Source organism: Impatiens glandulifera, chromosome 5, assembly GCF_907164915.1.
Source record: "Impatiens glandulifera chromosome 5, dImpGla2.1, whole genome shotgun sequence".
Taxonomy (NCBI): Eukaryota; Viridiplantae; Streptophyta; class Magnoliopsida; order Ericales; family Balsaminaceae; genus Impatiens; species Impatiens glandulifera.
In genome coordinates, this window is record NC_061866.1 from 17,540,458 (window position 1) to 17,558,554 (window position 18,097).

At 33.3% G+C, this 18,097-nt stretch overlaps 1 protein-coding gene across 3 annotated transcripts; it reads right to left on the reverse strand.

Moving 5' to 3' along the window:
• Positions 1 to 12,411: 12,411 nt before the first annotated feature.
• Positions 12,412 to 17,620, reverse strand: LOC124937714. Of its 3 annotated transcripts, none has more exons than XM_047478031.1 (6): positions 17,410 to 17,620; positions 16,099 to 17,143; positions 15,805 to 15,980; positions 13,588 to 13,624; positions 13,345 to 13,415; positions 12,412 to 13,235 (listed from the first exon to the last, which is right to left on the reverse strand). In XM_047478031.1, exons 1-6 carry the CDS (start codon positions 17,511 to 17,513, stop codon positions 12,740 to 12,742), a joined length of 1,929 nt encoding a protein of 642 aa, XP_047333987.1. In that variant the 5' UTR covers positions 17,514 to 17,620; the 3' UTR covers positions 12,412 to 12,739. The 3 variants fall into 3 exon arrangements, with proteins under 3 accessions (XP_047333987.1, XP_047333986.1, XP_047333985.1); XM_047478030.1 differs by having other exon boundaries at positions 15,805 to 15,983; XM_047478029.1 differs by having other exon boundaries at positions 15,805 to 15,992.
• Between the last annotated feature and the right edge of the window lie 477 nt (positions 17,621 to 18,097).

Sequence of the window (18,097 nt, forward strand, 5' to 3'; positions counted from 1 at the left end):
ATGTCTTTTTGGGATGCATGTAATTGTCCATCCTCTAATAATTAATAATTTTGCATGATCATCAAAATTAATCCATTATAAAACATAAAATAAAAAAGAACATTCCATTGCACCAACCTAATTGACCGGATGATGATGATGAACATGTGTTTTTGTTATTAGAGTCTCCTCCTCCTCTTCCCTTTTCTTTGACGTTGCCTATTGATGTTTCCGCAAAATCTTTTGTAGTCTGGAACTCATTCATCTATATAAATGAATTTTTAAGATAACTAATTAATTAATTAATTAAAGACCATTAATAATTCCTTTATTAACTTGAACATTATTATAAATTAATTACATACCCAACTGGGTGCAGCATTCCTCGAACCCCCATCCCACCCAATGTGGGAAACATGCTTAACATCCGTCGGGCCCCCAATTTCAATCTCTTTCTCCTTTCCAACTACGTACGTACATTATAAATAACATTAACCAATTAATCATGCATAATGGTTAACTTTTAATATTTCATTCTTTAAAAACAAATTGAATCTGACGTACATACCAAAGATTTGAGTGATATACTTGAATCCTTTAAAGATTCCTTTCATGGTTACAGATAGAAACTGGGTGGGTCAATCCGTGCTAGTCCAAAATCCCAGCTATATTTATACCCTCCCCTCCATCTTCTCAAAATAAACGATCATCATTAAATAAACACGAAAAAAACCTAATATCATCATAAGAAAAGAACAAGAAGAAACTGATGAATAAAGTTGTATATTATAAATAAATAAATAAATACCTTACAATAACGAGAAGCAAATTCTGATTCTAATGATCCTCATCACGTTATGTTCCATCATCTGATCATCTGGGTTTTACGTGGCAATGAAAAGAAAAATGTAGGATTGGGTGATGCTTCTGGTGGGATCAGAGAGAAAACAAAAGAAGACGAAAGTCAGAGCTGCTCCGCTCCCTTAGAAGAATGACGTTTGAGAGGGAGAGGGAGAGAGAGAGGATTCGAAGAGACCTTCAAGGCAATAGTAAGTAAGGGGAATTCGAAGATAGAAAATCAAAAGATGGACAACCACGAAAAACTCTCAAGTGCAAACGGAAGGTGAGGGATGACTTTAAGAAAGAAATTAAACAAACTTTTTTTTTTAAACTTAGAAAAAGAAAACCAAATATTAAAATAATATTCATCTACAATTATTAAATTTATTTAGTATCAAATTTAACTGGGTTAAAATAAGAATTATTATTTTTTGGAAGTATTTCTCTCACTACAATTTTTTTCTAGAATAATAATGCCTTTTAGTATTTATTTTTTTTTAATTGTTATTCTCATAGGTTTTCCATTAATTTGGTTAATGTTTTGTGATTTCTTAACATTTATTTTACATTTATATTCAATTTTTCAACTTCCATGTATATGATTTATTGTAATTCAATCAAATCTTGGATCGAATTAAAAATAATAATGGAAAAAACATAAATTTTAATGCAGTTGGAATGTATATAACAAAAGAAGATAAAAAACATCAATTTGGGCAATAATGGAAAGAGAATGGAGACACAATGATCTCATAATTTAGAAAAGGAAGGACAATGTCTTATCTTTTAGCTTTTTTTTTTTGGTAGAACTACAAAAAGTACCATAGGTTATTGACAACTAGATGATGGTAGCAAAGATATGTCATGATGATGATTTAATCAAAGTTATTTATCTCTCAATGACGTCAATTTGTATCCAAATTCACGGCCTCAATCAAGGTTTATCCATGGAAGATGCTAACTGAAGAATCGCCTGACCTTGGAAAAATAATAAAGATTGATGCACGATCAATCAAAAAGAAATATCTAATTTTTTCAAGATCTGAGTCAACATTGATGTAACGAAACCGATCAAGATAGGTATACATATCACAAAGAGAAGAAAAATCAAATATCTAGTTAAATTACAAATATGAGAAGTTGGGTGATGTCTTCTTTGGTTACGGTACACATGGAAATGATGTCAAGGAATGCTCTAACCTAGTAGATCAAGAGGGAACAAAATTTGATTGTTGGCTTAAATCTTACTCATATAGCACAACTCCACTACATGTCATGTAATCTCTAAAAGTCTAATATATTGCTTCTGTCTAACAAGATCTTATCAACCTGCGCCGCTGAGAATTAAAAAAGTTAACAATAACATAAAAGATGATGAGATCAAAACTAATGTGGCGGAACATTCATGTGATTATTAGAAAGATGAATGTAATCTAATTAAATCATATGAAAATTTTAAACTTTATGTGACAATTACTAGGAAAGGGACATTATATCATACATAATTAGGTAAGACTAATGGACAACCTTCCCAATAGTAATGTAAAACATTAATGAGAATGTAGTCAAATTATTATATGTAATACAAAGGGTAAATTAGTTAATCAAACGGTGGATGTGCAAAACTGGATAAATTGTGTTGCCCCATTAAACCACCAAACCAAAAAATACACACCCACACCCACAACCAATAATCAATCTTTATATACAACAAACTCCTATCAGTAACATCACCCTACATACGAAAGCATCCACTGTACATACAAAAATGTCATTTAATAAAGTGATGCAAATTGACATGGAAAATCCAAAAAGATGCAATAAGAGGAACATCCAAGATTCTCCAAGTCTATCCAATAAGAAATAAAAAAATTTGTTTGGTACAACAAGTGAATAGCAGTGCGTCTTCAAAACTATATTGACATAAAAGAGAAGTTATAGAAGGGGAGGAAGATATAAAAAACTACATAAATAACGTTGAAGTTAAGATTCAAGAGTTGGTCCACACCCACAAAGTTAGACGTTTGGTGAAAAGAGTTATGAAGAAGGAAAAAATAGGAAGGAGTCGAAAAAAAGAAAAGAGAAAGGAGTCAAAAAAAATTGGAAGGAGTCGATCAAATTGAAAAAATAAACAAAAATAAAGAAAAACGAGACAATTGAGGGATGAAAAGAAAACTCATATGAAAAAAACAAAAAGGTGATTGACAATCCTTATGGTCTCATATCGTTCAACGAGTGTTATCTATTAGAATTATCAAGGGTTAGATCATGCCTTGCCAATTTCTCCGTTTAAGGACCTATGGGAATGAGGGGGAAGTATGTTGTGCTTATTAGAAACAAGAATTAATGAAAATGAAGTTTACAAGATTGCAAGGGAGGCACAAATACCAAATATTCAAGTCATCTCACTAGTGGAAATAGCTAGAGGTGTCACTATCTTTTGGTCGAACAATGTAAATATTTCTTTTAATAGCTTCACACAATTTTTTTGTCAATAATGTAATCCAATGGCCAATGCTGGAAGATACTTGGAGATTATCTTTTATTTATGGTTGTCTAGATGAAAAGGGATAGAAGTTAACTTTGGAATATAATTGCAAATACAGTTTCCACAAATAATATTCCATGGATTATTTTTATAGACTTCAATAATACGATGTACATAACATGCAATACATCAAATGGACAAATTAATCAAGCTCAAAAGAGAAAATTTAAAAACTTCATTAGTTCATGCAACCTGATGGAGATGCCCCATGGAGGAAGCCACTTTAAATGGTCCAATAGAAGAGAAGAAAATCAAGTGGTACATAAAAATTTTGATAGAGTTTTTTGTATTTTAGAGTGGACAGAATCCTATCCACATGCAACTGTTTTTGTACATCCATATGTAGGTTTCGATCAGTCCCATATTGCGATCACAATAAATGGTATGAATCGTAATAAAATGCAAACATTTAAATTATGATTCATGTACTAATTCTATTAAAATATTATTGTGATACATATGTTGATGTTTCTTGTCTTTATTTGTTAGAACATAAATTACAGGCACATGTATCAATCTTGAATGAATAGAAAAGAATCAATACAAGACAATAACAAACAAAAGAATAAGAAAATTCAGAGAGACCTCATTCATTTACAAATATTATTCAACAACATCATGATATGGAAAACATAATTAATATGGAAAGACAATTTGATCTTTTGTGAAAAAAAATGTAGAAAACTACGGAAAGGATTAAGCAAAAATAAAATACCTTCAAGTTGGAGAAAAAACACATGAGAAAAGCAAATAGAATTCAGAGGCTTGTTGAAAATTTTGAAACATGGCAAACAAGTAAGAATTGGCGATTAATTTCGACAATATTATCAAGATTTAGTTAAATCTGGTGGAACGAGAAACATGACATCTATCATCGACTATATTGAACCAAAAGTCACGGATGATTGAAATAAAATGCTAACCAAAACTATAACAAAGAAAGAGATAAAAAAGCTACATTTGACATGGAACTAAGTAAGGAACCCGACCCCGATGGCTTGTCTGAATTATATTTTCAGCACTTTTGGGACACAATTGAAACATAACTTGTTAATCTAGTCATGTAGTTTTTCCACAATTTAAAGATTCCAATAACCCTCAACAAGACAACTATTAGCCTCATTCTAAAAGTGAAAACTCTAACAAAAGTTGCACTACTTAGATCAATCAACTTATACAATTTTAAATATTCTAGACACTCAATTTTTACACCCAGAAATTAAAACAAATTTGTGCGGTCTAGTATGATGATCATACTTAATTATTAGACCGAGGAGAAAAATCAAAAGTACTTTTCAAAATTGGCTCAGAACGACCCATAAATAGTGGTCAAAACGTCAATTTCTAAAAAATACTCGGGCTTCAGATGTTTTGATATGTTCAAAATGACCGATTTGAAAAATCTTAACTTTGAGTATGATATTGATGTTGGAACAAAACATATTAAACAACCAGTTCAGGACTTGTTTGTGTGTTTAAACACAATTTTTCATAACAATTCAGAATTAAGAAAACCTGATACATTTAGATTAACCGATTCGAAAATAATAAATTTTGAGTATAAAATTTCTATCAAAAGGGAAAAAAAGTCAAAATCCAAGTTGAACCGGACGAGTCAACGGAAGTCAATGAGTTTAACCACGCGCCTTTAAAGGATTCAAAATGCAGACACTAATGTCATGCTGGCGCCACGTGCAAATTATTTGAAAAAAAAAGCTCAAATACATGTATTTGGCGCCTTGGTTTTTTGATGACATCCTATAAGGATCACCAATTTAGAAAATTCATCTAGATCTCTATACTCAATTAAATTAGCTGATCATGAATGATTTGAAAAGATTAAAAAGTCCTCTACAAGATCCGTTTGTATCCAAAATTAAGTCAAGGCTCTTAACCCCTTGAAATCGGAGGTACAAGACGATATGACTAAGACGGGATCAAATCGGATATGTCTCCGGTGTATAATTCAAAACTTAAGATATGATTCTTCGAATTTGGATTGTGAGTTACGATTGGAAAGATAAGATACAACCCGTTTGAATGACATTGGTCTCGTGTCTCCATTCGACGAATAAGGTGGTCAATTCGACTCGACAACCCGATGGAAGTTTACCTACTTTGGTCCTAAAGTGAACTGAAGCATAATGTGACCTTGAAAAATCGTATCTTTGTACTCACTTGACCATATCATGCAAGTGATCAACCATTGGAAAGATCTTTGAGTTGAATTTCATTTTATAGCAAGTAGTACTCATGGCTCAACCTACAGCCTACGCTAGGTCGCCTGTACGCCAGACCATTCCTTTCAAGACTCACGAGGCACCATTAAGAATTACATGACCTGATGCTTGTCTTTAATATCTTGTAAATAACAAAATATTTATTCAACCTCAATACCTTTCCAATGCACCTTAACTCAGCCTCAAAGATGTCCCGAGTAGAAAGTTATAGTTGTTTGATGTTTCGGGTGATCCATGTCTGCTGAAACCAAAAACTCAAAAGAAGTTTCACTTTGAAATTGTGTGACTTGGGACACACTCTATTATTTGACCTATTTCAAGTTTTAGAACGAAGGTGGACGAGTTATCTACACATAGGGCTTGTCTAAGCCAAAATGAGCTTGAACTTAGTTTGGGGTGACCTGTTGAGTGAGTTGTCGGTTGAACTAACTCCAAAATTAAAAGACCCAAATATACCCTTATCTAAGGAGTATCTGAAGGCTTTAACTCATTAAATTTAGGCATGGTGATTCATTTACAAGTTTTTACACTCATACTAGAGAGAGAGAGAAAGCTTTAGAGTAAAGTAACCAAAGTAAGAACAAGGCCAAGGCAATTCCGATGAGTGTTCATCTTTTCTGGCGAGTTCGGTTCCAACTTTGATTCTTGTTGTTCTTTTTATTTCTTCAGGTAGGTTTCTTCAGCTTTGAGACGTCGGTTATGTACATCGATATCGACGATTAGTTGAACACATTTGATTTGTTAATTAATTTACAATTTATTATTAATTGATGAATTTTTGAATGATGTTTGTATGTTTGGTTTACCTTACTTACTAAAGTCTTATGTAGATTGAGTCTAATTCTAGGAAAAAGCTAGGTCTTGTCTAACCTCGTTTCTCTAAATCTAAGCTCACCAGAAACATCATCATTTGGTCGTTGGAGGAAGAACTATCATCTAGTTCTTCAACGGAGTTCCAGATCGCTTCCTTCTCGCAACGAAGGTTCAATTGGAGCTCTAGACGATGTGGAATACTCCTGTGTTGTTCGTGGAGCCAATGCTTAGACGAACGACAAGTTACATGAGGTAATCGTTGTAACCCCTGGGAAAATCCCTTAGTGCGTAGCTTAGCACGTGTCGAACGACATGTGGCAATATGGGGATCCTGGGTGGCTCGAGATTCGATGCGTTTCAACCTTGGTTTGCGTGCTAGGAATCTTTATAAGATAAAACTTTATTTTTAAAGATTTTAACAATACCTGACTACTTTTAAAATTAACTATGTAAAAATAATTAATTTTATTCAAATTTTAATAATCTGGAGATTTTTCATAACCAAATGATAATTTGATTAAAACTCAGTTTAAATTAATCAAACATAATTAATTGAAAAAAAAATTATTTATTTGAAAATAAAGTCGCCAAATGATTTTAGAAAGATTAGTAAAATGTACGTATACAAACGCATTTTATACTAGAGTTTTCATAAGGGGTTTGTTATTTAGTTACGCTCGGGAAAGGGATTTCACGTTATGTCCTCCGTGCTCATTGAAAATGGTTTTATTTTTTTAAAGTCTGTCTATCAAAAGATTTATAATATTTATTTTCTTTAATTAGTAGTCTGGGTCATTAACAAGGATAAGCTTAGATTATGTAAATAACTGTACAAAATTATTTAGAAGTATGTACCTACGATTGTATTTATATAAGATTGAGTATAAGACCTTTAAGGATTATTTGAAAATGGATTGGGTTCCAAAATTACAAAAATAATTTTGGATTTTAAAAAGTGGAACCAAACAGGCCTTAGGACCAGATTCTTAGGGCTTGGATCTGTTTTTATCGGTTTGGGATCGGGATATTCGGTAAGAGGACTGGAGTGTTCAGCCCTAGGGTTCGGGAGACTCGAGTCCTGAACTCAGATTGTTCGGTCCTAGGTCTAGGTGTCTCGGTCCCAAATCTAAATTTCTCAGTCGTGGGACTTAGGTGTCTTGGTCCCAGTCAAACCTTTCGGTCTTAGGTGAGAATCCTCGGTCGGATTTTCTGTACTTGTTCAAAAACACCGGTCCTAGGGTAGGTCCTAACTCAAGAATATTGATCCTTGGTTTCGGTCTTAGGTCAATTTTCTCGGTCCCTAGTCTCGGTCAGGACCGAGGATTCTTGGTCCTGCTTCTCGGTCCACGGTCCTACAGGACTCGATCTAAGAGGACCAAGTGTTCTTCATTTAGTATAAAGATTGCAGGTTTGTTAACTATTGATACACAAAATTTCTATAAAAAGAATCCCAGTTTCAAACTTGGCGATTAAAATTGTGCACAGACAAATGTTTGGCCTGGGCGTTAATTGATCCTCTACTGTGCGGAAGCACCTGACACTTCCGTTGTAGTGGGTGATGTGGAAAGTCTTCGTCCATTTGATAGAGGTCAATGCTGCATTAGAGTCTTGTGGTATGTTGGTGTCGCTTCTTCTAGTTTCAGATGCACTGGATCACAATTCTTTTTCAGTCTTGGAGCTTGTTTAAAATCAACTTTTTTCTTCACTCTTTTGGCTTCATTTTATCCTACAAAATATACATAATTATTTTAATATACATAAATATTTATTTTGTCTGTTTTATTTTAATTTTGTATCTTTTGGAATTTATGTAACTACGACACCTATCCAAATTATTATTTAATTTATTTGAGTCCTTTTTAAAATTATTTTGGTATAAGTTAATATAACATTTATCTCAAGTTATTTTATTGTGGTCTTATTTTAATTTTAATTAATTGAGATTAATTATCACAATAATTATTCTAATTAATTATTAGTTTTTACCTTAATTTTAGTTATTTTAATTTATTAATTTAAAATTAGTTATTTAAAATTTAGAAATTGGGTAATAAAATTTTAGTGCTTACAAAATACCCTCTCCAACCAAATCTGAAGAAAAACAAACTAGTTTTTTTTTAAATGTGAGTTCGAATTTTTACATATGGACACTATATTTTCTTACCCAATTTATGGTTATGTTATGAGAGTAATATAAGGATAGAACCTGAAGGTATTGGATGTTTTCGCGTTGTTTTGTGTAACATTTATCAAAGTCTTCCAAGCATTTCCAGGCTTGCCTATTTTTTATGTTTTAGGGATTATCATGACAAGTATTATCTTTTTATTTGGGGTTGTTTGACTTTATTTATGAAGGAATCTTAACAAAGTATCCGCATATGTTAGAATGTTTATATGTAAATGATCACAAATATTGTTAGAAGGTTGACTTTTATCGCGAATATCAAAAGATTATCTATGTTAAAATCGTAATTAATGTGAACAAACAAGACTTGATGTGATATGAATATCTACAGATTATTCACGCAAATGTTAACAAATAATATTTTGGGATTATGAGGTATGAATGATTGGAAATACTATTAGATAGATTTAATTCTTTAGTAAATGTTAATAAACTTATTCACATGAGTTACTAACATGTAATACTTCAGGACGATCATGTATAAATGATCGAGGAATTATCGATATATAAGTTTGATTTTGAATGTATATGTTAAGAAATTATTTCATGGATTACTAACAAGTAATGTTTAAAACAATCTTATATAAATGATCGATGTACTATCAACAGATATGATTGATTTGACGTGAATGTTAACAAACTTTTCACGTGAGTTACAAACAAGTCATATTTAAAACGATCATGTATAAATGATCTTGTGTACCTATCCACAAATATGGTTTGATTTGACATGAAAGTTAACAAAAATTTAAAGTGAATTACTACCCAGTAACATTTAAAGTGATCATGTATAAATGTTCGAAATACTATCAACAAATATATTTAATTTGATGTGAATGTTAATAATTTTTTCACGTGAGTTACTAATAAATAATGTTTAGGGCGATCATGTATAAATGATCGAAGTACTATCAATAGATAGGTTTAATTTGACGTGAATGTTAATAAACTATTCACATGAGCTATTAACAAGTAACATATAAAGCAATCATATATAAATAATCGAGGTATTATCAACAAATATGTTTGATTTGACGTGAATGTTAACAAACTTTTCACGTGAGTTATTAACAAATAACATTTAAAGTGATCATATATAAATGATCGAGACATTATCAACATATATGTTTGATTTGAGGTGAATGTTAACAAAAATATTCACGTGAGTTATAAACAAGTAACATTTAATATGATCATGTATAAATTGTCTTGTGTATCTATCAACATAAATGTTTTATTTGACGCGAATGTTAATAAACTTTTCACATAAGTTCAAACAAGTAACATTTAAAGTGATCATATATAAATGACCGAAGTACTATCAATAGATAAGTTTGATTTGATGTGAATGTTAACAAACTTTTTCACGTGTGTTACTAACAAAGTATTCGTAACAATGTATTTGTATATATTTGATGGTAAACTTACGTGATAAAGTTTCCATTTGAGTTTTATACGCATTTAATTCGCCTCCCCCACGTCCCAAGAACTTGTGTTTCTCTCTTGTACGCGAGTCTTTCTCTCTTCTTAAGCGTTTTCTAATTTTAGAGTCCACCTAACGTCTTTTATTTTAGGGATTGAATAATCCTAAGATAGATTTATCCATTTGAATGATCTGTCTTTAAGAGCGTTTTTTTTATCCAAAGTTGGTCGGTTTCATGCCTTATTTATCTTTTCGAGTGCTCCGCTCATGGAAGGGATGCATCAAAAGACGTAAATGGTAAACACGACCTATGCACTTTTAGAAAAATATTTTTTCTATAAAAGCTATACTATAGAACCACATGACTTACTTTTCTCTCGAATCTCACAAAAAGTATATAAGAGAACTATTTATATATGATGTTGTCCTATCTGTTTGAGATGAGGACTAAAGTGGAGATCTATAGCATTTACTTTTCTTTAATTGGCCCGTAAAGATTCTAGATTAGTACGTGTTCAAAAACATAGTAATCCGGTTGACTATAAGAGTCTCCACTTTAGTTTACTTCAAAAAGAATCCAAAGAAAATAAAACAAAGTATTCACGAATTAAGAGTTTGGTGCTTGGTTAAGCATGAGGAAAGGGCCACAACAACTATATATGTCTTATGCGCCTATCTTGTGGGATAGTCTCTACTAAATGTAGTTGGCCATTATTTGTGAAGGTAAGTTACATGTATGCATTATGAGTTCAAATTCTTTTGCTTGTATATTCCCTTGTCTCTAATTTAGAAGGAATAATCCTAGCACTGAATAGATTCTAATAAAAGGTTGGCAACAAGACATTAAAATTCTCTTAATTTATATTTATCGTGTCTTAAGTCTATTTAATAGGATACTCTATGCAAGGCCCAAAGATTATTCTGGACTCTCGTTAGATTTTCCTAAACTTAAAGAGCATGCAATGGAATCTTGAATACAATCCTTGGGCACACATGTGAACCAAAATGTGAACTCTCACATTTGCCAATTTACTTGAAAGTTTGCTTGTTGATCTAGACTGTGAATCCTTAAACACAAACGACTTCACTAGTATATCGAAATGTGGCTTAAGAAAAGAATAGGGGAATTGGAGCCACGAAGTATGCAACAACCGAAATCGAGAATTTTCCCAAAAGAGTTACAAAATTTTGAGAATTTTTGTGCATGTCGAGCGTATTTTTAGAAACACTTCGCACGAGATTACAAAACTTTTGGGGGTTTCGAGACACCAAATATGATTCCGCTAAAACAAGCATTTTTCTGAAAAATGTTTTGAAAATTCTTAAAATTTCCACGGAGGTCAACAATATTTTTATGAACCAACTGTGAAAATTTCATAAATTTTTGAGTTATGAAGCTCAAGATATGAGCGTATCAAAATAATCCATTTTTCAAACGAGCCCAACAATTATAGAAAAATATTATTTTTGTTGGAAAAAATATTTTTTACTATCCTTAAATTTTTTGAATTTTTCTAAAATTATTTAGAGGATCCAATTAAAGATACAAGGTTGTTTGGTGTACAATAACCAAACAAGCCTTAAGAAATTTCCCAAAATTTGAAATTGTAACTTTATATCTAAAATTGGAGGGCCTTATCGGACTTTAGCAATAGTCCAAGGACCAAATGTATTAGAATTTTCTGAAAATAATTCGAATATGAGAGTTTGAGGTCAAAATTGCACAAGACAAAGAGTTTAGGGGCCTATTTAATTCAGAATTAAAATTTCTAGGCATAATTAAAAGAATGGAGAGTCTAGGGGGCTCTTTAAACATTCTTCATTAGTTCAGGAATTCAGAAATTCCAAAAGCGGGAAAAGCTTAATTGTCTTCATTCGCTTGCAGCTCACCGGTTCCCGAAGCCATGAAAGCACATGAAGATTCTCCGACCAAGGACATGCATCTATTGTCGCCTAGGAATCAATCCTTCATCGTCGCCTTGTTGTTTGTCCGAAGGTTGCTGGATTCCAAAGTTGAACAACAGAGGAAGGCTCTAGTTTTTCGATCTCGACATCGGACCTTTCGACAAAGCGTCAACCTTCATCGTTTAATCTCGATTAATCTCAATTAACACTACTCTTACTATTTACTGCTCTGAATTAAAACTTAAACAATCTCTTATAACTAAAGAACAATAAATCTAAGTACTTGTACCTCCTAAACATTTATATCCTTTAATACACCCAAAACATAACCAAACATTAAATTAAAAAACCATATAACAGATGCAGCTTAATATAAATACAACCTTGCTAATAGATGCAGATTTTAAGAGATGGTAATTTGAGAATGCACTGCCTTTGAATGAGCACAAAATTCTATGTAAACCACAATGCTCTAATATCAACATTATTCATGAATGCATATACCAAAATAGTCTTTCTTTGAATTCATCATAGCTAAAATTATCTGCTTTTGGCTCCCAACATTATCCAAAAAGAAAAAAGCAGCTCAATTCATCATATTATTGTTTCCTTGTCTGACGGTTGGGCAATTGGAAAAACAAGAATTAAAAGAGTCTAGCATAATTTTTTTGACACTGAGTTGAATCATAGAATGAATGCGAAACAATCATGTCATTCCTGGGACATACTTCATGACAAACGGGGATAAATCTTCTTCCCATTGAAGATCGTACAGCCTGATGAGACATCACAAAGGGATCAATGGATCAGTAACCATTAATTTGAGGTCTTGGAGATGGAGATGAAGTGGTTAAGCGAGAGAAAGGAATCTTCCCCTGGGTCAGCACCCCTCCTCTCTGACCAGAGAATTGATCCGTCTTTGAATCGGAGACTGATTTTGAGAACGCTTGAGCAAGCTCAACTGCTGATGCTGCTTTACCACCATAATGAACTCCACCAGGAACCACTTCTGCAGAGATAGTTGTTTTTACCCGTGGCTCAGCTGGCTTGCGCCGCCACGTCTCCGGTGAAGGTGGTCTCTCCTCCTCCTGCTGCTGAGGCTGCTTCTCAATCTCCCTTCTGATCCTCCAATTATCCTTTTGCCAACTCCTTTTTTGTGCATCGGCAGTTCTCTCTGGATCCACTCCTCTGCTATCTCGTCTATCATTGTTTATTTTCATTCTATTATTTTCAATGGAAGCATTGTCATTGTACAGGGAAGGACTAACATGTGTCGGGCCTGTTTGAATATCTTGTTTCAACCTTCCAAGGAAAGAAACATGATTGGTATCTGTTTCTACTTTCTATCAAAAATGAATTCATTCTCATATCACAACCACACAAGAAGATTGAGGTTGGGTCTTTGCTATACCTGTTGTTGTTGTAAGCACCCGGGTCTTGATTATTGTGTGTAAGATCCTCCAGGCCATGATCTTTGAGGACCTGGAAACAAACATGGTCATCCGGCATTATGAAATCAATAATAATTTTTTCAACTCAATATCTACTAAGAGGGTAATACTAATATATCAACAGAGAAATACCATGAGAAGTAGAAACATTAACAATGAGTTATACTAATATTTTTTTTTTAAACATTCTTTTCAATGCTCACCAATTCTCGTGGCCGAGCACCACCAAACACTGAATTCCTGCAACACAAAAACAAATGCAGATTACTAAAGCATAGACCAAAACAAATCTAGATAGCCAATCCAATTTCAAAACTAAATTAATTCCCCTAGACTGGCTTTGAATCTTGATTTCAGATTCATTTCACCAAATCCATGAAAAGAAAAAAGAGTGGCAATACCCACAATAAAAATATGCATAACACTAATTTAGGAAAATCCATGCCCATTGAACCACAATATTTGAATCTTATAACTATCCCGCAAATCACATACTACATCCACTCGAGATATTTCTTACACCTGCACAATCTCCAGAAATATTATACACATGAAAAACATCCTTCACAAGCATGTCAAGTGTAAGGCCATCAGTGTGGTATTGCCAAAATAAAAACTTATCAGTGTGCCAAAAGGGTGTTCTAAGCTCTGTGGATAGGAATTGTCTACAAAGTTTTATCCTCGAGACAATTGTATAATAAGGTGCAGGTAAAGTAACATAAGTTTATTTCATAAATTATGCTATATGCCCTAATAAATTGCATCAATAATTGTTCTTTCCACAACCACAGCCTGGAGTTCCATCTAGACCCATCAATACTCTAACAAAATCTCAACATATATATCACACCGAATGCAAAAGGAAGTTAACCCTTAATTTCATGCCCTTTAGATTGTTTTTTCACAATTACCTGAATTACCTACCTGAATAAACTATTTACTTAAGGTTTCAACTATGAGAAAACATTGAAAGAGAAAATTCAGATAAGCAATAATGCTGAGTGTGAAGGAAAACACATGGAGGAAAATTCAAATAGCCAATGGAACTTGTAAAAAGGGCTTATCCATTGAATATAAACTGTTTCAAACTCATTGAAACTGTTCCATTGACTCAAATAAGTCACTCTGTCAAATTTAAATTAAATCTGTCAAATTTTCCTTGAGTTTTATCACATTTATGAATATACATTATCTAACCAAAATACTTCTTTTTGCAATAGAACAAAATACATGCAAAAGGAAGAAACAAAATTCAATTGCAAAAGATTTTTGTTGGTAAGAGAGAACATGTTCAAAACTTTGCCGGTATTGAAGTGAATTCAACTAAAATATGAAAGCATCAAGTTATATAGTGTTCTATTTAAAACAATTGAACATTTTAGAGAATTGAAGACAACTAAAAGAGCTATTGACCTTTTTCCAGCTAGAATGCAGAAAAACTGTGACAAATAAGGGTTTTTTCAAAGGCATTATTGCCTTTTGGTTCAATAAATGAAAATACAAAGTTTTTGAAATTAAATGAGAAAATAGTTAACATGATAAATATACCCCAAAAGCTATAATTATAAAAGCCAAAAGACTACTCAAAGAAACTAACAATTAAACATCCCCATTAAGACGGATTGTTCAAAATCTTAGAACTATTTAGTCCCAATTCTTCAAAGCCACAAATTGGATGAGTATTGAGGATAATAACTGACACCAATTCCTACTCTGAATATGGAAACAATAGTGGACAACCTTCCAGATTTTTTCGTCAAAGTTAACAAATCATTTCACATATTCTTCCCCGCAATTGAATAAACAAGGCAGCTAATTCTCACAGATTGATGCCTAACTTTTAAAGTTTCAGCTCTATTAAATAATTGCATATGTATAGACCTATCCATGACTCAAAAGATAAGAATTGTTCTTGAAGCACAAACCCATGCCACACTACAATCTAGGTGCTTATTCACTGTGTTCTAGCTAGAGTCCAAGAGCAATGCCAGTACTCCAAAAAATATATATTATACCTACAAAGACCTTTTATGCCATGATGTAGAAACATCATTCAATCAAATACACAACAAACGCTCATCTCCAAAATCCAAGCACACGTCCTTGAGAATATCATCAATGAGGCTGTCTTCTCATCCCTATAGTTATTCAATATAAATCTATGGTGAACCTTGCAAATCAATTTTCTGCAAATACTCACAACTCTAAGATCAGATAAGCACATACATTTGGCAATCTGAGTATTATCCCTGTTGCGCCCAAATAATTGTGTGATAATACAGCATATGTCCAGAAAAATTCAATATTTTTCAAAAAAAATTGTCCTCCACAAAACCTTAAGTTCATCATGAAAATAGAAAAATGAGAACACAATTAACTTATTGGGAACTATTCTAACAGCTCCAAGACTAGATACCAACCTTTCTCGTTCAGCATTTGCTTCAATTTTTTCAATGGGCTGGGACCGAGGTTTCAAATTCAGCTTTGGACGTTCTGGAGCTTGATTCCCAGAATAAAATCCTCCAGGTTCAGCTTTATTTGTGTTCAAATTTCCACGAACTCCTGTAACAGACACCTGATGTCCAGAGTCATGCATCTGCTGGTAAACCTAGAGAAAATTAATAATATTTATTAAATCAAAACAGGATATGAAACAAACCAGAAAATTCAAGTATGTGTAAATAAGACCATCCCTTGAAAATAGTATAATATACCTGTTTATGTTCAACGGGAAGGTCCAAACTATGCAAGGGCTTAGATCTAGGGAGTAATTTCAGCTTTGGCCTATCAGATAGTTCTGAAGGCACGGGTGGTTGCAGCTCATACTTATGAGAGTGTTGAAGGCCCTCAGCATAAGTAGATGTATTAGTTTCTGATGTTACTGGAAATGTTTTAGGAAACCTGGAAAAATCATGTGCTGGGAACTCTCTTTCACCACTGTGAATTCCATCATCTAAACTCAATCCCCTATCCGCAAGCCTTGCTAGCCCTCCATCACTATACTCCATCATACTTGGCGCATCCATAGCCAAATAGCTCTTATTACTATTGTAAATGACTTCATCCTTGCTATGGAGCTCACTTTCAGTTTCACCGTGCCTAATGATCTCAACCTCTGTTGGATGATTGGCTGCTAGCTTGGACTGCCACCTTCCTGAAGAAACCTTTTCAACTGCACTGGCATGAGCTAGTTTCAATGCAGTATTTGGAGCAGACGATTTTGGAGACATTGTTTCAATACAGTTTACCACTTCCTTCCTCATTGCCCAGACATTTACATTACTGTTACCAGATCCAGAATAGTTGCCTCCAGCATGAACAGAGTCAGAAAATCCCCCAGAATAGGAATTACTGCCACAGTTTTGATTGTTCAGTCCCGCATAACCAGCTTCCTTCGTATTTCCAGCATGAGAAGTTGCACTACTTCCCCCCAAGCAAGACACTGATGATGCAACTTGGCGATTAGGCAATCTTCCATTAGAGGAATAATCAGGCTTCAGCTCCGTAGCCACTGGAACGGCAATAATAGTATCATCAAAGACAGTCCTGCGTGGAGCAGACACGCCATCTAAAGGCTTCCGCTCATCCTCATCAAAATTCCGGCCAATGATAACACTATGAGCAAGAAATGGAGTCTTGTCATCGAAGTTTCTCACTGCTCCAGCAGACCCAGGTCTCAAACGCTGGTCAGACCTTCCCATTGGGTTTCCCCAAGCTGATTGGCGTTCAAATCCAGAACGATCGGAAGGCCTCACCATTCTGCAAAATAAAAATAAAATCCTTATTAGGGTTTCATACTAATAGATCCGTTTCTTTCTTCAGATAATAAAGTGAACTAAAATTATACTGACAGGTGGTCAGGTCAGATCTTAGGACATAAGATATAATCAATCGCATTAGTTGAACTCATATCAAAAGTAACCAGAAATCATGAAAAATAATGGTCTCGTCTATTATTTCCATGAAATGGAATCTCATAAAAGGTTAAAATGAAGATGAAACTCGCAAGTAGAGAGAAAATTTACACGCCAGGAGCAGAGGGGAGAGGAAGATCGGAAGGTATGGAACCGCCATGGAAGTCCTTGAGCGTCATAGTGGTCGAACCTCCCACGGGTTTCTTCTTAGACATCTTGTTGCTCTCTCACCCTAGAGACTACCCTTGTTCTATCTCTCTCGCCCTCGCTTCCTCTATAAATCTTTGCACAAGGAACGTTAGCGGCGTAGCCAGGCGCTTGTTCGTCGAATGAATGCGGTAACTATATATTTGATCAGAAAAATAAAGAAAATAAATTACATTTATTTTATTATTATTATTATTATTATTATATATAATTTTTTGAAAATAAGATATTAACATGATATCATGAACTCCTCTTTAATATAATGTGGAACTTTAATCTTTGAAATACTAATTCCATTTGAACTAAACATGGTTTGATTTACATAAATGAACTAAAAACCAAATATCATATATAGTCTTAATTTAGTTCAACCAAACCTCAATATAAATGTTTAATTGTGACAATATATATATATATATATATTTCTTTAATAATAATTTATGGAGATCCATCCAAGCATACAACTTTAAGTACAATTATATAGGGACAAAAATTTTGGTAGAGAAGTCATGATTAATAAAAAAATCAAGAAAATTTACACCTTTTCCTTCACAAGTCTAGGATGTTGATCCCTCATTCTTGGGCTAAAACC

Bases quoted from the DNA above. Each gene is read 5' to 3' on its own strand.
- LOC124937714 (XM_047478029.1), bottom strand. From the start codon at position 17,513: ATGTCTAAGAAGAAACCCGTGGGAGGTTCGACCACTATGACGCTCAAG. The intron at 13,416-13,587 runs GTGAGCATTGAA...GTTTGTTTCCAG, and splicing joins GTGCTCGGCCACGAGAATTG to GTCCTCAAAGATCATGGCCT. The intron at 13,236-13,344 runs GTATAGCAAAGA...TTTCCTTGGAAG, and splicing joins GGTGCTTACAACAACAACAG to GTTGAAACAAGATATTCAAA.